The sequence below is a fragment of the Micropterus salmoides genome, unplaced genomic scaffold (genome assembly GCF_014851395.1).
Source record: "Micropterus salmoides isolate LMB-PRFRI ecotype aquatic unplaced genomic scaffold, ASM1485139v1 Ms_hic_scaffold_8, whole genome shotgun sequence".
Lineage (NCBI taxonomy): Eukaryota > Metazoa > Chordata > Actinopteri > Centrarchiformes > Centrarchidae > Micropterus > Micropterus salmoides.
This window is the reverse complement of record NW_024044570.1, coordinates 37,820,514-37,840,563: the sequence shown is the minus strand read 5'-3', so window position 1 is coordinate 37,840,563 and position 20,050 is coordinate 37,820,514. Positions and strand designations below refer to the sequence as shown.

Sequence of the window (20,050 nt, the reverse complement as noted above, 5' to 3'; positions counted from 1 at the left end):
ATTATTTAAATATTTTTGTATATAACATTTGCTTTGTAGCATAAAGGGAACCACAAATTGCATCTCAACTCTATTACAACCAAGGTACATGGTTGTAAACACTTTCATGGTGTTTTTTCTCTCTGTTCATGACCAGTAGGCTAGATTGAATTTCTAAATATTGTCAACTGCTTTGACTCGATTGGGGAAGCAGGGCCTTGTGTTATTTGCTGGGTCCTGCAACTTGTGTAGTCAGAGCCAGTCCTGACCTCCCTAGGGCCTAGGGTTGGGCGATGTCTACCAAATTTCCATCAGACGATGTTTACATTGAAACTTGGGAAGGACGCTGACATTGGAGGCGTGGGGGATAGCGGTCGTCTAATCTGCGTCTAATGTGTTCACTCGCACAGACTTCACTCGGAAAAATATTGGTAGCCTATGATGTTACATACAGATTGTTGCAAATTACTTTAAATAATTAATAATCCTGGCCATACAAATTAATACCAACAACATGAATATTGCACACCATTTAGTATGATGTCATTATAGAGACTGACCCCCAACTGTGTCTGACTTCCAGCGTCCCTGATGAATGTTTATGATTATTGAAAAGCATTAACAAATTAGGAGGGAAAAAATGGAATAACAATAAAATAACCCTTAACCCTAAGGTGTGTGGACTCAAATTAATTATTTTATTTGATGGCCTTGCTGCTCTGACATTTGGTTTACACAATATTTGCATCCTTCAGCCCATTACTACTTTTTCAACTAATGATAGTCCTTCCTGCACTTTTTCATGCATTTTACAACTCTTATGTACTCATTCATAATTTCTGCAAAAACTCAATTCAAACCATATGATGTTCCACATGTTTCATAAGTTATTGATGTTATTCAACTTTAAAAGCCAGCAATCCAGTTTAGTGTTAGCCTTTCAACACAAGCTGCTTCTATAGTTTGTATTGAACTTCTGTGCCATTCATAAGATGCCTTCTTTCTCTTGCAGTTATTTGTGTCCCTGTCTGCTGGATGTTGTTACAAACTGATGCACCTGAACCTGGCCAGGAATCCTTTCAGCCACAGGTCAGCTCCACTGTTCCAGTTCAGTAATGTCACTGTTCCTCAGTTTGTTAGTAATCCACTCAGCATTACTGAGACACATGGAATTCAGTATTGTTGCACCAGTAGACTCATTACTTCCCATACTGTATATATTTGCATTATCATTGGGCATGTATCATCACAATACTTGGGCCACCCTTAGTATTATTTATATTATTATCTACAATACTATCTACACTAGTTTTTACAATGTATTAATTGTATGTAATTCATTATATAGGGCATAGCAGTTCTGACTCGATAATTAGACAACACTACACACCTATATTCAGTTAAGCCATGAATAAACCTAATTGATTACACTGGTGCTTTTCTTGTTGTGACATGTTAAATGTTTACAGTGAAAAAGGCATGTAGGCATAGCATTAAAAAGGCTGGGATGTTAAGGCAACATAGATGATCGGGAATAAGGAGTACTTAGTGTACTGAGACTAATGGGGTAAATGCTGGGCTGGTGTGCAGACAGGTGATGAATCAGGTGCAGGTGACAAGCTGAGTCAGAAACACATTGACGACAACTAGTGGCAGGCCTGGAATAGCAGTCTGAGTTGCAATGATGATGAATCAGCTGGTTGTCAGATGTTAAAATCCACTTTAGCAGAATGCTAAATAGTGTGGTTCATAAAATAGCGTTTAATAGAACCTTTGACTGTGCTTGTGTGTGTGTATGTATGTGTGTGTAGAAAGGTGCGGGAGGTGACCAGGAGCATCCAAGAGTTCTTCAGTCAGAGCTGTGAGCTAAAATATGTGGGCCTATCTGCAACCAAACTACCTCCACAAGCCCTCAGGTGTGTTTACTCCCAACAAATGCAAGAATATACAATTCTTTTTTTTTTACATGAAAATTCATTATTTCTCTGAAATTGTAGTTTGACAAAATAATCTTAATTCAAGGTCCTCTGTTAAGATGAGATGCGAAAAGAACCTTGAAACAGTCAGTGGAGTCTGTACTGCTAGAGTGACCGAAACAGCTCTGCTATAACATGTATGTTTTGTTTTGCAACTAGGTTGTTACTACAGGGTCTGGCAACCAACACTCGTCTCTTTGGGCTAGAGTTGGACCTCAGTAGCTGTGAGGTATAGTACACATTCACACACAAATGCAAAAAACACCTTTTGTGATGAGTAGCAGAAACCACAGTGAACTAAATTATTCTATGCCTGTGTGTGTGTGTTTGCGTGTGTGTGTGCATGTTTGTGTAGCTCCGTTCAGCAGGGGCCCAGGTAATACAGGAGCACATCTCTGAAGCTACAGTTATTAGAAGTCTGGATATTTCTGACAACGGTATGCAAAACCACACAAGTACACACACCAACTCAAAGAGGAAAACTAAATCATACTATATGCACAACAAACCTACAATTTCAACACTTATCTGAAGACGTTATCTTGCAATTCAGAAATGCTTACATGTAACAAGACCAAGGCCACATATTTCACAGTGGTAAACCAGTGTAATTGGCCACTGACCATGTTCACGTTGAATATGATCAGAATATGTTAAACATATACCACTGTACTGGGTGCGGCAAACCTAATGTAGGTGTTAATTGGTGAATGTTTTACTGATATTTTGCTATGCTAGTTAGACTAATGTATTACCTCCTGTTACATCCAATTACCATATACAATTAAAAAGACATTTTGAAACAAGTAAGTTACATAAAGAAATAGACATGCGGACGTATCACAGATTACATTAGGAATATTACCTTAATATTAGAAATTAGATAAAAGAACAAGAATATACTAAAGTCAGTGCAAAGTCACTAAACTCTGTCAGGTACAGATAGTTTGACATTTTAGGAAATATACTTATAAACTTCCTTTCCTGGAGTTAGATGAGAAGATTGATACCTCTCGCATATCTGTATACTAACTATGAAGCTAGCAGACAGTTAGCTTAGTTTAGCAAAAAACATGGAGAAACGGCTTTGACTGGCTCTGTACAAAGGTAGTTAAATCCACTAAGCAGCATCTTTAACATTCACAAGTAGAGCCCGACTGATATAGGATTTTTAGGTCCGATACTGATTTCGATATTTAAGATTTTTTAAATCCGATAGCCGATATATCGGCCATTGTTTCTTCCCCTTATTTTAAGAAACACATGACATAAACAAAGATTATCCCTAAAATGTTGTTATCTTGAGACCATAACAAGATACCATGACATAATGCAGTATAACAAGAAACTTTGAACAAAACTACAACAAAATATATTAAGGTTTTGATAAATAAGAGTCAAATAAAACTACAGAAACATTTTTTAAATTTCTGATTTGTTATAAATTATAGGCCTACTACTAATGAACATTAAAGTGTATTGTGGGGGCCAGCAAAACAGAAATTACAATAAAAACCTATATATTACTACTGCTACAACTAATAATAATACCATATATCATATCTCATTGTCATTATTATTATTATTATTGTGCAGTAGTTATTACCTTACATATAATCTGTCACAATGACTTTCTACTATGTACCATATTCACATCTAGTTTATCCCTTTACCTGCACTGTTAATTCTATCCAAAGCTACCAGAAACCATTTCCGGACCAGCACCTGGCTCTAAAACATATCGTCTATGATACAGTAACACAGAGGAAACACTGCTGTTTAATTAATCTAATACTAAATGACAGTCTACAATGAGGACCTGCAGCTTTGAGATTTCGCACTAACGTCTCACATTCAAAAGAAGAGGTAACGTTAGAAAACTTTGTTAGGCAGGAAGCTGTGTTAGATTCTTGTACAGCTCACGTTTATTCACAAGTCCGCTCTGGTTTAATCATTTCTGACACACCAACTATAACTGTAGCTCACACATGTATTTAGAATACGTCAAACACTATAGTTTAATCTCTCATTAACGTTGGCGCTCCTCCATTGATATAAACATGGCATTGGCTTTGTGGCTAATTTAGCAGCATTAGCTGCAGCCATCTGGGAACATCTATAGAAGTTTCTGCTGCCGCACCACCAGACTGCAGAGCGGCTTTTCCCCCATGCTATGAGACTTTTAAACTCTAATTCATTCTCATACTGCACCATTTTGAACATAGTTTATTTCTGTTTACCATTTCATGATAGCTTTTGTATTACTGTATGTTGTCTGCTACGTAGCAGAAGGGAGTTACAAACTTAATTTCACTTTATAATCTGTTGTAATGTGACAAATAAACCTACCTACCTAGTTTGGGTGCTGTAACTGTAACTCGCGAGAGTACATTTACATTTTAAAGGAATTCTTGCCGGACTATTGAATATCCTGCCTCCTTCATAACACATAAACCACAAGTTGTTTTATTAGCAGGTGAAAGAACAAATGTTTATCATTATTTTGGTTTGTGAAGGTGCATTTTAATTAATTAATTATTTTATTTAACACACAACTCAGAGGTTTAATTGAAAAGTGGTTATCACTGATGTTATTCTCATCAGGAAGCTGTTCTCACTCTCAATGCGTCACATATGGACACATGGTTAAGACCCCTTGGCCTCAGTTTGTAATACACTGGGCTGGCGTAGGATGTAAAGAACAGAAAAGTCAAAGTGAGGTGGAGATGGAGGTGATTGGGTGGGCCAGAAACCAGACATTTCCCGTATGAAACAAAAAGTCAACATTGATTGTTTTTAGTTAAGTTACGTAGTTGCATAAGTGACATAAGTAACGTGATTTAATTTACGTAAGTTAAGTCACAAAAGTACGCAGTTATTTAAACCCAAACCACAATGTTTTCCTAAACCTAACCAAGTAGTTTTGTTGGCTAAACCTAACCAAACTGTGATGTTTCACATAAACCACTAGTTTTATTTTGAAAGTCAAAGTGGACTTAGATATTGCATATTTATTCTTGCTAACCTTTGCTACCTTGACCATGGAGCCCTACATGTCCAAAAATGACACTAAAGGGTGTTAAAAAACTACGCCCAGGGGTCTTGATAATTTGCTTGGTCAGTAACCTTTTTTGTTTGGAATAAGAGTTGCAACGCCACTGCCCACCTCTCATTTTCTCTTCCTCTCTCAATTTTTATCTTAATATTGACATCAATCCTCTGTTTTGCTCCCTCTCTCCCTGTGTCTGGTCGTAGGTTTTGAGAATGATATGGTGACTCTGGTTCTGTCCGTCGGTCGATGCCGCTCTCTTCGACACCTCGCACTGGGGAGAAACTTTGCCTTGAAGTCAAGGTCTGGGAAACATAATACAAAGCACTGCTGGACATTGTACATGATCCTTTTACTCTACAACCATGTCTTCTCCTGGGATCAGCTCATTACATAATAAACTTTATTTGTAGAGCACTTATCAAACAGAGTACAAAGCGCTTTCATAAAAGATAAAAACATTGTAATCATAGTCAGACATAATGTGCACAAAAATGAAATACCAGATAAAATCTGAAAACGCTTTCTGGAATAAATATGTTTTCATACAAGACTTAAAAGAAGACACTGACTCCGACATCCTGATATATATATATATACATGGATTTATTTGCATAAACATTTGTATACAGACAGCTGGAGACTGGAAACTGAAGTCATGGTGACCATGAAGCTACTATCCAAAGTTTAAAACTTAGTTCACTGAAAATGTCCAAGGAAGGTTAAAATCAAGGGGAACTGGACTTGATTGAAGATACTAGACGAAGTTTCGTCCCTCATCCAAGAGACTTCTTCAGTTCTGACTGACTGGTAGGGAAACTCAGCTATTTAACCTCAGTGGAGTCGTTTGCCAAGATTATCGATACGGCTGGTTTGTTAGTGTTCCTGGCTGTTGTAACGACGTTTATATAATATATAATATTAATAATAACATATATCATCTCTGATGTCATTGCTGTCATAATAATGAAATACAGGACTCTTCTACCTAGGCAAAAAATTATACGTATATTTTGCCATGCAATAGTTATATATATAATCTGCCACAATGACTGCTTTCTACAATGTAGCATTTTCACATTTTGTTTATCCCTTTACCAGCACTCTGTTAATTCTAACCAAAGCTGCGAGAAACCATTTCCTAACCACCATCTGGCTCTAAACCATGACCCTGTTTTACCCTGTTGATAACCTATGATACAGTGACCCAGAGGAAACGCTGCTCTTGAATGCATTTAATGCTACAATAAGGACTTTGAGATTTCATTTGATTATATTCATTATAATTTCAGATCATAGGCTACTATATATATACCACCCTGTGAAAGCAGGTTTTAATCCCCATGAACATTATTATTATTATTTTTAAATATACCTGCTTTGCACCTGCCTCAGACTTCTCTTCTCCCCACAGACACACACACACACACACACACACAAACACACACATCTGCACCTCTGGTCTCTTACTGCAAACACTCCAACTTGCCCGCCTCTCTCTCCCCCCATCTGCTCCATTTTCTCCTTCAGCAGTAGACCTATGTTTTATAAAGTCGCCTAAAAGACACAGAACTCATCTTTTTTGTGGAGTTTTCCACCCGTGATCTGTTATCACTGCAGGAGGTGAGCCGCATGCTGGCCTGTTAATGACGCCTATAGCCTAAGCCTATAAAACAACCGAACTCTGTGCTCACTGATGCTTTACCTGGTCCGTCTGGTAAGTCTGTGCGAGTGAACACATGAACATAAGACGAGTGCTCCCAATGAAGACATCGCCCAACCCTACTGCTATCAATCTTACCATTAGTATAATATTTACGGTGCCCCCCTGGGCCCACTTAGTCAAAAAAAATAATTAGAGTTACCTTGTGGCCTCAAGAGAGTAACTCGTGGCCTGTTTTCTTGATGAAATCGTAAGTGTAGGCAGTTGGGTATGATTTTGTGTTGTCAGCATCTCAGGTTACATTTTAGATGGTTTCTGTAGTCTGCAATTTTCCTGGCTATGCTTTCATACTCCCGTACCAATCTGAGGGTGTTCATCCCAAAATGATTAGCAAGATGTCTGTGAGGGTTCTCCATACGTGTCTGGAGTATCAGAGAAACTCAGGAGGATTTTCAACAAACACCACATCCCTGTGTTTTTTAAACCCAAGAACACACTAAGACAGATACTGGTCCACCCCAAAGACCGCACACCCAAACACAAGAAAAGCAATCTAGTGTGTGCGGTCCAATGCAGTGAGGAATGCACAGACCTGTATATAAGTGTTATATCAACTACTATGGCTTCAATGTGTGCCATTTTATGCAAGGTATTGAATAAATATTGGTATAAGTATCTCTTTAAGGGTACCGGTTTTGGTACTGGTATCGTAAAATTTCCTCCTCCATCTCCTCCTCGTCCTGCTCCTCTCCCTACCCCTTCTCTTCCTCCTCTCACTACTCCTCCTCTACATCCTCCACCTCCTCTTTACTCTACTCCTCCTCCATCTCCTCCTCTTCCTCTTCCCTCACCTTTTCCTCCTCTCTCTACTCCTCCTTCACTCTCCGCAGCGTCACGCAACTTTCTAAACTCTTCCATCTCACGGAGAAAAGAAGTCAGGTCAAAACGAAATTTGCTTTATTGGCATGAATGTTAATACAACAGTATTGCCAAAGCTAAAAGAAAATACAAAAATACAATTCAATTCATATAGTTAATTGAATAAATAAAATAAAATAATTTTATTTCTATACACTGGATATAAAATAATATTATCTAATATTGTTAACTTCTCTACGTCTTCTTTCATTACGGCTGTGTCTCCTTGTCGCAACAATAACAGCAGCCATCTCTGCGCAACACTTGGCAGTTTGCACCTTCATTTGAAACGTGTTAAATACAGATGCTGTTGCACTCGCATGAAATTGCATTTAGGCTTGTTAGATCACATGCATGTTACCCTCCCATTACTTTGCACAATAAAATTGCATATTCATTTAGGCAAAAGTACTAAATGAACAACAGGTGCTTATCTTGCACTTTTGAAAGACGTCATTCTATGTGCACACCGTTCGTGGATCAGCTAATGTAATAATTTGCTGGTGATATAACATTTGCACATGTTTTTACACATGTTTTTACTCTGGCCCTTTGTGTTTCCACCTGGGTAGCTGTGTGCTAATTGTGCTCAAGTTGTGCTGACTTCAGTGAACAATATTGAATGTCAGTGTTTTCTAAATAACACATGGTGTAGGCGGGTGAATCGTGTATAGTTTAGGGAAATGGATGTGCTTTTTGATCAATGGCATTATGGTTTTGAAATTTTACTTCTAATGCCTGGTGATAGTGTTTAACCAACTGAGAACTGGAATATAAACCAAACACAACAGAATCAAGGTACATATATTTTTTCATTTTACAACAGGGGTTGTATAGTGAGATGAAGAGAGATTGCGATGACATAAACCTGATGTTACTGGCAAAAGTATGTGATGTGACGGTATAAAGCAACAGTAAAATGCTAATATAACGCTAGGACTCTTAACCCCTCTAAATAGGAATGAACCTATTTTATTTGACATCAGCCCTTGTCACAGCAGAAACCGTGGTTCAGCCTACAGTTGACTTTCCTGCATTGTGTGCAGGGTCCAGGCTGCCATGCAGCGGGATGTGCAGTTATGCTCACCGGTGAATCCTTGTGTGAGCGGTTGGTCTAGCAGTTTTGTTTCGGGGTCGACTACAAGTGTTTATTTAAGTAGTGTCCTCCTATGCCTCCTTAAATCGAACTGCCATATTCAGATTATGTTGCTGATTATATTTCTTCTGTCCATCTTTCCTTAATGCTTTCCTGTCTTGTTTGTCAGATTTCTTGTTGTTTTTGGTTTGATATGTACTCTTTGTGTCTACCAGAGCTCTCACTGATGTTCTTCATCGTATAGCTCAGCTCATTCAGGACGAAGAGTGTGTGAGTGTCACTTCCTTTTGTTTCATTCACTGTCAGTCATTAGCTCCCCATTTCAGTAAATTATACATACAGTGCATTATGTACAGTGAGTAAGTGGATCATTTGTTATACATAGCCATGTACATTTATGATTATTAAAACAACAATTAACAGTCTGTATTTCAATACATTTTTTCAATGTACATTTATTTTGCAATATCTGTCACTATAGAATGCCACTGTTTCATATATACTTGTGTGTGTGTGTGTGTGTGTGTGTGCAGCCCTTGCTTTCTCTATCAGTGTGTGACTCCAAACTGAAGACAGGGATGCACATCCTGCTGAGTGCTCTGGGTGGCCACGCTGCTCTGGCTGAAGTAGACATCAGTGGAAACAACATTGGTGACACTGGGGCCAAAATGCTGGCCAAAGCCCTGATGAGTAACACCAGACTGAGGTGCACAGACACACACATATACACACACACACACACACACACACAAACACACACACATACACACACACACCAGCCAAAGTCTTGGACACATAATTACAGGCACACTAACCCATTTTCTTTCTCTCTCATTGTATAATATTGCGTGCTTTAGAGAATACTGCCAGCCTTGTCCTTTAATGAGCAGAGGAGGTATCATGGTTGCATTTGTTTCTGGAACTCATCTTCAGTATAATTTCTCCTCTTTTCATTAACAGAGCATTACACTTTTTTTGTCCCACATCCCAACTATTATTTATCATATGTTATTATTCCATTTTTACTTTAAGCTGTGGGTCCACTGTTTGCCACTAGATGTCATCATTTCATTATTTGAAACTAACACTTGGTATGTGATTGGCTGCAAGAGTGTATAATATTTTCTGTGTTCATGTTATCATTTGAAGTTGCGTTCTGTGCCTATAAGTCAAGCACTAAAACTTTACTCAGACAATGTTGATCTCTGTAGGCCATCTTCAACCAGACTTAGAGTGACCGTTCTCTCTCTTTCTTTTAAGGTCTCTAGCATGGGACAGAAACAATGTAACTGCCAGAGGTTTCCAGGATGTGGCTGATGCCTTGGAGAGGTCATACATTCACACATGCAGACACACATATACACTTTAGATCAGATATACTACAAGTCACACAACAGCAAAAGTTGATTAATCCTAAAAAACTAGTGGTGGTAGCTGCAGTTGTTGACTAATGCTGTTCATCAGATTACTATCATGTCTGTACAGCCTTTGCAGGCTTCACTTATTATTGAACATCTTTAAATCACCAATGAATGCTAACCATCAGAAGTTGACATTAACATTTTTGCTAATAAACACTTTGCAGGGCTTGCTGTACTAATCCTGGACAATTGATCAAACCCACAATCTAGTAACCACTAAGCAATCAGTAACTTTAGTCCAGAAAGTATATATATAATATATTTTATCTTGTGAGCAGATGTGTGAAAGATTATCTTTTGACCTATTGATAGATTTAACTGATTTTTAATACTTTAATTTTAAGAAGGAACACAACAGGCGACTCAGTCCAGACGCAGGACCACACACTTCTTGTTTATACTAAACAGTTTCAGAGTGGTGGTTCCCGGGACTTGGAAACTCTTTAGGGCTGTCCCCAACTAAAGATTTACATAGTCGAATCAGAATTGTCAGGTGTTGCCTAATCGACTGATCTTTGAATCATGATGGGGGGTGGGGTAGCACGGTAGCACAGCTTTAATCTTGAGATTACGGCGCTGCAGTCTCTATTCATTAGTCACTGTAACTTACACTGTACATTTACAGTCAAACTGAGACTTATTGTTGCTTTTCTCTCTGCTCTCCCTTAGAGCTCTTCCTTTATACAGTCTATGGATCTCACAGAGACTTCAGATATAAACAAACATGGAGACAGACTTTTGTCGTCAACTGTTTGTGCTATGATCTGCCCAGAAGAACAAAAAAAGAGAATCTGAATGCTAGATGAATTGATTAACTAATGATTGAGAAGAAAGAATCAATGGTTTATACATTTTATAGCGTGAGCAAATACACAACACGTGGTGACCCTTCCCAGTGAGCTCGCTCTCATTGGCTGCTGCGGTTTTTCCTCCAATCCAGTTGGTGACCTTAAGATTATGTCTGTAAACCCCTCATACTATAGGATCATATGGGCCAATAATTGGTTCCAACCAGCCTTGGCTCGGGAATGCCCCCCCAGTGAGTTTCCTTTCTCTCCCCCTCTGCTATGTATGCCATGTATGTAGGCCATGAATGTCTGTACAAAATTTCAAGGAAACCATCCAATAGTTGTTGAGATATTTTAGTCTAGTGGTGGACCAACCGACTGATAGACCGACATTGCCAACCCAAGAACCATGTAGCTATCATGACTACAAGTCTAAAGTCAAGTATACTGTAGTGCACACTATGCATGGAGGATTATATCCATTTGGATAGATGTGAATTTTGATGGTAGGGTTCTGTCTTGTACAGGAACTTCACTCTGCAGCAGGTATCATTCCCCCTGGCTGATATCACACAAAGTTACCGTAGCAACCCTGAAAGAACAAAAGAGGCCCTGTACAAGGTCAGTGTGTATATGAGTCTGTATAAGCATTTCAGGTGTTTTTGGTCAGTACGGTTAAGTTTTTGCATACTGGGACATTACTGTGGGTGTTTGGGTAGCAGAGCAGATGTAGTGGTCCACCTTCATATGAAGGCACTGTGGTGGTGAGGAATGCAGGTTAAAATGTTGTCATTAGCTTACGTGTGTGTGTATGTGTTTGGATGTCTGCAGATTCAGCAGTGTTTAGACAGAAACAACCAGAGACAGTCTGACAGAGTGGAACTGCAGCAAGTGTTTAGAGCTCAACAATCTGAAAAGGTGAGAAGTATAATAAAAAATGTATGGAACATTTAGTTGGAGGTCAGTTAACAATAGTAAAAAATACTAAAATACTATTCATTTTTAACTCTCTGGTATAAAAGAGTGGTAAAAATAACATATTTTGATTGTGATTGTCAGTAAGAGACATTATGTTCAAATATTAAAAATTATAACAACTAGATGTGACTTTTTTAGTCAAAGTTTTGATAAAAAGGAAAAGGGAACATACTACTACTTGAAGGAACTTTGCTTATTAGTTTATTATGAACTAATAATGAATGATTTTGCTGGTTAAGGTTTATGCAACATGACCTGCATCATGCCTGATGTCTGTTCTCAGTTGCTTTTCCTGTGTCCTCTCCAAATAAAGCACAAATTCCAACAAACAAATCTTTAAAATAGTTATAAATGTTCTACATGCACAATTGTAGGGAATAAAGTCAAGTGCTTCACCCAAGCACATTGTAATATTAATTCATTCACGGCTAGTAAAAAAAACTATATTGGCCCCATGTGCTAGTTCCTGTCTAGGTCTGTATGTTTACCTCTGTCTGTCTCGGTTGTCCTCCATTTTAGCGGATCCAGGGTATGTGTCAGCAGTTGGAGGACAGCCTTCAACGTTTAAATCACTGCAACATTCCGGAAGTCCAGGGTGACATAATGACAGTACATGAGGTGCTGCATAATGCCAGGGAGTCCTTCAAGGTAGAGGCTGCTTAGATTGGTTTGGAAAACCACTATGAATTATGTGATCTTGGGTCAAAATGGTCACCACTTTAATCACCACTTTATTACATTTATACCTGTAATTCAATCCAATATAACAGTTCAGTCATGAATTCCACCTCCACAAATGATGTTCCTGTTCGGATTGACAGTAAAAGGTGTGTGTGGGGGGGTCCTCCTGTGTTGTCTGCCTGTTCTCCTTGACAGTGACAGTGACACAGAGCGTCCCTCTAACCATAGTACTCACTCTCACTCCTGCCTGCATGTGCACGGTGCGAGAGGCGAGGGTGTTAATATACAGTAACTGTGTTTATTAATGAAGTTGAACTGAGTACAATATATTGAGGAATTGTTTCTAATAATTTGTCCACCTCATTTACAAACTTGAGGAGGGAAGAACATTCAATATAATACAGTCTAGTAAAACACCACCAATAACTACCACCTCATTAATAAACAAAGTTGAATTAACAGCTCTTGGAAGATAATGTGTCAGAGCTGTTGTACTGGATTGCATTCGATTGTAAAGATGTATCTAATAATGTGGCCCAGGAGTGTAAATGATACGTTATGGCACTAATGTTTTGTTGTCTCTCCCTCTGCAGCTGCTTCCATCCCTCTATGAGGCAGGCAGGAAGTGTGCCTCTGATGGAGACTTGGTGAACTGCATCCTCACAGACAGTGCTACTGCACTGACTAATGAGTTCAATAAAAGCATAGAGGTACACATTTATAAATACTCACTGTACACCTTATCACACAGGCTCAAATGACAGGATTGCATACTGTTCGGTGAAAAAAACAAGGGTTTCAATCATTTGTAGGCTAGTTCTACTATTTTAGGCATTGTAGTGTGTTGGATTACAGAAGAAGGTTAAGGCCATGTTGTCATTTTTAATTTGTGTTATAGTTACAGTCAGGGCTTGACCTTAATGTTTTTGCTCACCAGCCACTGTGGCTAGTGGTTTTCCAAAGTTACTAGCCGCACAGCTTTTTCACTAGCCACATTTTTGTTGATGGGAAATCACGTTTTATATGATTAAAGTTGACTATGGCATGCCTGACGATTTTGAACATTAAAGACTTATTATCTGCTCCGATTTCTGCCTTTTCTGCACCAATTTATGGTGGAAAGGTTTTTTTTTCTAAAAAGGGAAATACAAAATTTAAGTGGCAGGTGACAATTCAAAATATAAAAATAGAATAGAATATAATGCAGTGAGGCTCTCAGAATCAGAAGGAGCTTTATTGCCAAGTAGTGTTTGGTGATAAGGTGCTACACGTAGACAAACATACAGTTGACATAAATAAATGTAGAAATATATAAATATGAAATAGACAATTCAAGTTATATAATAAAAAGAATAATAAAAAGAATAGAGAAAAATAATAAACTATTTGCAGAGAAAGAACAACGTCGCAGATGTGTAGACGTGTTGCAATGTTAAAGAATATTGTGTACATAAATATATAAATTGACAATATAACAAAGATTAACAATTAACAACAAATATGTGCAATGTGACAGGTTTGTGCATGATATGAAATGAAATAATATTTACATGTGCAGAGATATTTGTATTATTTGAAAGGGGGGAGTGTCAGTGGGGGACCCAGGTCTTGTTAATGAGGCTAGCTGCAGACGGGAAAAAACTGTTTTTGTGGCAAGAGGTTTTGGTCCTGCCAGAGGGGAGAGTAATAATAATAATAATGCATTACAGGACTGGGAGCCAGTGAAGCTGTTGGAGAACAGGAGTGATGTGGTGGATGGAGGGTGTTTGAGTTATGATGCGGGAAGTAATTAGACTGTGAACAAGAATGGCGGAGTAGTAGATGGAAATAGGCAGACCGGGTAATGTTATTGAGAGTCTGAAACAGTTTGTGTCCGGGGTGGGAGGAGTCAGCTGCAATCTTTCCTGCTCGCCTCAGAGTCCTCGAGGAGTACAGGTCCTGAAGAGAAGGAAGATTGCAGCCAATCACCTTCTCTGCAGAGCGAATGATGCGCTGCAGCCTGCCCTTGTCCCTGGCAGTGGCAGCAGCGTACCAGATGGTGATGGAGGAGGTGAGGATGGACTCAGTGATGGTGGTGTAGAAGTGCACCATCATTGTCTTTGGCAGGCTGAACTTCTTCAGCTGCCGCAGGAAGTACATCCTCTGCTGGGCCTTCTTGGTGATGGAGGTGATGTTCAGCTCCCACTTGAGGTCCTGGGAGATGATGGTGCCCAGGAAGTGGAAGGAGTCCACAGTGGTGACTGGGGAGTCACACAGGATGATGGGGGAGGGTGGGGCTGTGCTCTTTCTGAAGTCCATGACCATCTCCACGGTCTTCAGAGCGTTGAGCTCCAGACTGTTCTGGCTGCACCAGGTCACCAGATGGTCGATCTCCCACCTGTAGGCGGACTCATCCCCACCAGAGATGAGCCCAATGAGGGTGGTGTCATCCGCAAACTTCAGGAGCTTGACAGACTGGTGACTGAAGATGCAGCTGAGAACGGGGGAAAGAATGCCTGCAGGTGGAGTCAGGCACGCTCAGCTGGGAGAGCTTGTCCTGCAGCAGGGCCAGGATGATGGTGTTGAAAGCAGAGCTGAAATCCACAAACAGGATCCTGGTGTAGGTTCCTGGGGAGTCCAGGTGCTGGAGGATGTTGTGACGGGCCATGTTTACTGCATCATCTACAGACCTGTTGGCTCTGTAGGCGAACTGCAGGGGGGGGCTCAAAGCGGCAGTAGAACTGGTTCAGCTCATTTGCCAGGCGAGAATCGTTTATGGAGGACTTTGGGTTTATAGTTTGTGATCTGTCTGAACCCCCTCCAGACAGAGGTGGCGTCGTTTGCAGAGAACTGGTTCTTTAGTCTCTCTGCGTACAGTCGTTTAGCTTCTCGCACCTCCCTGCTAAACCTGAACTTTAATGCCCTGCACACGGCTCGGTCACCACTCCTAAACGCTTCCTCCTTTTCCAACCTTAGCTGTCTGAGTTTAGCTGTGAACCAGGGTTTGTCATTGTTATAACTCACCCTGGTCTGTGTTGGAATGCAGCTGTCCTCACAGAAGCTGATGTAGGACGTCACAGCCTCTGTAAACTCATCCAGATTGTTGGTAGCAGTCCTGAAAACATCCCAGTCAGTGCAGTCCAAACACGCCTGAAGATCCTCTACAGCTTCATTAGTCCACTTCTTTGATGTCCTCACTACAGGTTTACAGAGCTTTAGTTTCTGCCTGTATGCAGGGATCAGATGGACCATCACGTGATCAGTTTGTCCGAGAGGAGCGCATGTGACGGCGTGATAGGCACTGCTAACTGTGGTGTAGCAGTGATCCAAAGTGTTCCCCTCTCTGGTTGGACACTTTATAAACTGTCTGTATTTGGGGAGTTCTTGGCTGAGATTTCCCCTGTTAAAGTCACCGAGAACAATAACAAGGGAGTCCAGGTTTGTCTGCTCCACACACAGTATCTGGTCAGCCAGCATGCGCTGTGCGTCGAGCACGTTTGCATGCGGCGAGATGTAAACACCGACCAGAGTGAATGAAGCAAACTCACGGGGACAGTAAAATGGTTTACAGTTAATGATAAAAAATTCCAGATTAACAGTTCTGCTGAATCACTGCCACGTCGGTACACCAGCCATTGTTAATATAAAAACAGACACCTCCACCTTTTGTTTTGCCGGAGAGTTCTGTATTGTGGTCCGCTCTGCAGAGTTGGAAACCAGCTAGCTGCAGCACCGAATCCGGTATCAGTTCACACAGCCACATCTCTGTGAAACACAGAACAGAAGATGAATAAAAGTCTCTGTTCTTCCCCTGTTTTTTATTATTCACAGGTTAACAAACCAAAGGTTATATTGTATTTAATAAAAAAAAGCTCTTCTCTGATAACACAACTGTTTTTATTGAATCGTATTCATCTTCAGCCAAAACAAAATAGTCTACATTAAACGACAAAATAATAGAACATGGCACAACTAGATACACAGGGAGATCATGTAACAAGCTTGCAACAAACGCATTAAAGAAAAAAGTAAAATACATTTTAACTGTTTTGAATTCTTTAGACTAGGCTATATAATGCTTCAATATAATGTTTGATTTATATTGAAATGTTGTATATGTGAATGTAATATTTTTCATAGACAATAAAGAGGTTCAAATATATAGCCTAGGCTTTTCTTTACAATGAATATTAATCTCTTCATAAAAGAATATAATATTTATTTTTCATAAATATCTAAAGTCATGTTCTTAATGAATTATTCAACACAACCACAAAATGAATGTCAAATACTTTCAGTTTTGTGATTGTAATAAACACAATTTTCCTCAACATCAATACAACTGTTGTTTATTTGATAAACATATTATAGCAGCGAGTACAGCGGTAACGTCAGATCCTATTTACTCTGGGGGGAGAGGGTATTTGGCCGCTGTATGTAGGCTACACCCTCCGCGGCTTAGGGAGCTCGATTTGGCTGTGAGAGTGACTCCGACCAGAGTTCACTGCGTGTCCGAGTGGAAGTGGCGAGGGTCTTGTTTCGGAAAGGCCCATCATCTTCTTCCTAGTGTCCTCTATAATCACTGGTACAAATATTGACAATGTCATTTCAGTCTCATCCAAAAGGCATGATCCCAGTAGAGGCTGGATAACAATTAGGTCGTGATTAATCTCTATTAACAGATATCCAAATATGAATGTAGAATCCGTAGACAAGGGACAAGTTTTTTGTATCAGAAGCGTTCTTGTTTCCGTTTGTAGTCTAATTAGTATTGACCAATTGGACATGTAAACAGTCTGTCCTGAGAGCAAATATGGCTGACCATATTGGCCGAAATGCAGTCTGAAAACCCACTGATTGTCGTCTGAAGATTGCTTATAGGACTGTAAACAATGACCGGCACACGGAAGAGGAATCTTGGCCTTGATATCCGTTATCTGAATGTCCGCTGACTAAACTAGAAGCCCTGAAACATTACCCGTTTCCACCACAAGCTAGATTGTTGTTAAGCGATTCCAAGATCGGGTAGTAAGCAAGCGACAACCTCCAGGTCTGAAACGTGAAGCCGATAAAGAAATGCCTTAAACCTGCATTCTTTTTAATGACCAGCAGGGGGCAACTCCACTGGTAGCAAATAAGTCCCATTGCATTGTAGTCAATGAGAAAATGGTCCTACTTCCCCTCTAAACTATTACCTCAATAAATACTTTGCTAATGAGTTCATGGTCTCAGTAAATGATTTCGTAAATGATGGCCCCCCAGGGCTGTGTGCTCAGCCCCCTCCTGTTCACGCTGTACACCCACAACTACATCCCTCGACATGAAGACAACTCTGTTGTGAAGTTTGCAGACGACACCACCATCATCGGCCGTATTTCAAGCTTAACCCCTTGACGCCGATTGTCGCAAATTCACATCACACCTCTTCCTTTCAGACTGCAAGCCAAGATAGCGCGTGGATTCCCAAAAATGCCTGTTAGTAAATATTCGATACGTACTGTACCTAGGAACCTTTTGCAAGCCCTGGTTTGTCGTTTATGCCTCTTGTCGCTAATTTGCGTCATACCTACATCATACCTGAATTGATATCTTTTCTATGTTCTATTTTAAAAAAAATTTGTATTGTAAAAAAATTCAGGCGTCAAGGGGTTAAGCTTAAGAAGGCCAAATTCCCGTATCAAGTTCTTGTCAGCTTTTACAGAGGAGCAATAGAATCATCCTGACTGGAAACATCACTAACATGGGATGTGCACGGCTCAGGACCGGAGGGCTCTGCAGCGGGTGATTAAAACTGCTCAGAAGATCATTGGTACCCATCTCCTGAGCATCAGTGATATCGGTGAGGTGAGGTGCCTGCAGAGCCCAAATGATACTAAAGGACAGTACCCACCCAGCCACAGCCTGTTCACCCTGCTGCCTTCTGGGAAGAGATATAGAAGTTTCTGCTGCCGCACCACCAGACTGCAGAGCAGCTTTTTGGATGCACCTTACTAACCAAGCTAGCTCCACCATCTTACCCAAATATGGTCACTTCTGGTTCCAAAAAGCAGAGATGGCGACGGCCAAAATGCCAAACTTGAGGTTTCAAAACAGTAGTCCACAAACGAATGGGTAATGTCACAGTGACTACGCCCAGTTCTTTAATTGTGACACTTCTTTTAATGGTTTCAACATAACAGAAAATCTACCTGGCTTAGGTAATTCAATTCAAATTAAATGTAACATTGGGTATAGAGAGTCAAGCAAGTCTTCAGTTGACAATCAACTCTGATTTGGTTGAAATTAATATTAGAGCATTTGCATTTCTATGTACTCAAATGCATTGTTTATGCACAAAGCACGACAAATGAGGTACCTGGTTTTGGAGCAAAATTTAGTTTGAGGTTAAACCACTATGTAGAACAGTAGTGTTGGTTTTGTGTTCCAGTTACACCATAATAACCAATGGTTAGTCCTGAGTGAATCCCTAACATAACAGAATAAAACATTTTTCACGGTGTGAAGGTTAGATCCCAGTTCAAGCTGGGTGTTGGGAGAGGACTCTTTCTTGTTGGTGTCAGTCTTGACTTTCTGATGATGCTCGTCTCTGCCATGCTCAACTGCCAGTCTGTTTGTTCTAGGAGTTGGCTCAAGGCCTGATGAGGTGTGCAGAGGCAGTGTGTCCACGGGTGGTCCAGCGGTCTAGTGTGTTTGAGTCTCTGTCAGACTGTGTGTCCAAAAGAAGTAGACAGACACACTCATTCCTGAGAAGCACCCTGGTGGAGAACACAGGGCAGATCATCAGCAACAGACTGCGGTAATAACATTTATGTATCATTTCAGTCAATTTAATAAACCTAATTTACACTGTATACCAGTATCACAATAGATACTGTATAATTGGACTCAGTTTGCCTTTCCCTGTTCTGACTCAAAGGCATCTGTCCTTATTTACATAGAAATAGCAAGAAATATCAAACAATGAACAATATTTTGCAGTCCAGTGACCTCTGGTACAGTCACTACATCTCTAAAGGTTTGTCCTCATAGGCTGAGTTGATTTTTGAATGTATCATTGACTAGTTTGATAACTAACAAGACATAAGCAAAGCTAAATACATCAAGGGATACGACAGACAGACAGACAGACAGATGTATGTCTAATATATTGGATTGCTCTAAGTTGTGCTTGGACTACAGTCAGTGTGTTCATGTCTAGATAGGAAATAGATGCTGCACTGAAATACAAACATACAGATATTAATAATCCAATATTATCTTTTTATTACTGTAAACAACTGGTTGGTTCATTATAACTATTGTCTTCACTCTTCAAACTGATGCAATCAGTGTATTTCCTCTGTTCTTTCTTTTGATGCATGCATCCAGTGAACTGAGACAAACACTGAGTGTCTCTCTGGCTGAATGCATCATAGAACAGATACTACAGGATCTAACAATGGCACAGGACAAAATGGTAAATGTTTGTGTATTTTGTTTATATATGTTTGGCCTAGACTGGAAGCTGCTAGCTCCATCAAAA

General features: G+C 39.9%; 1 protein-coding gene across 2 annotated transcripts in view; it reads left to right on the top strand.

The window, feature by feature from the left end:
- The window catches only part of carmil2 (capping protein regulator and myosin 1 linker 2), a 94,146-nt gene that overhangs the window by 32,038 nt on the left and 42,058 nt on the right, over positions 1-20,050 (top strand). For both annotated transcript variants that reach the window (XM_038706504.1, XM_038706503.1), the window contains exons 15-28: positions 992-1,068; positions 1,791-1,895; positions 2,115-2,184; positions 2,311-2,392; positions 5,211-5,307; positions 8,897-8,951; positions 9,215-9,387; positions 9,942-10,010; positions 11,418-11,511; positions 11,722-11,808; positions 12,388-12,516; positions 13,143-13,259; positions 19,149-19,324; positions 19,897-19,984. In XM_038706504.1, the coding sequence (XP_038562432.1) occupies positions 992-1,068; positions 1,791-1,895; positions 2,115-2,184; positions 2,311-2,392; positions 5,211-5,307; positions 8,897-8,951; positions 9,215-9,387; positions 9,942-10,010; positions 11,418-11,511; positions 11,722-11,808; positions 12,388-12,516; positions 13,143-13,259; positions 19,149-19,324; positions 19,897-19,984 (1,419 nt within the window). The remainder of the gene's footprint in view (positions 1-991; positions 1,069-1,790; positions 1,896-2,114; positions 2,185-2,310; positions 2,393-5,210; positions 5,308-8,896; positions 8,952-9,214; positions 9,388-9,941; positions 10,011-11,417; positions 11,512-11,721; positions 11,809-12,387; positions 12,517-13,142; positions 13,260-19,148; positions 19,325-19,896; positions 19,985-20,050) is intronic.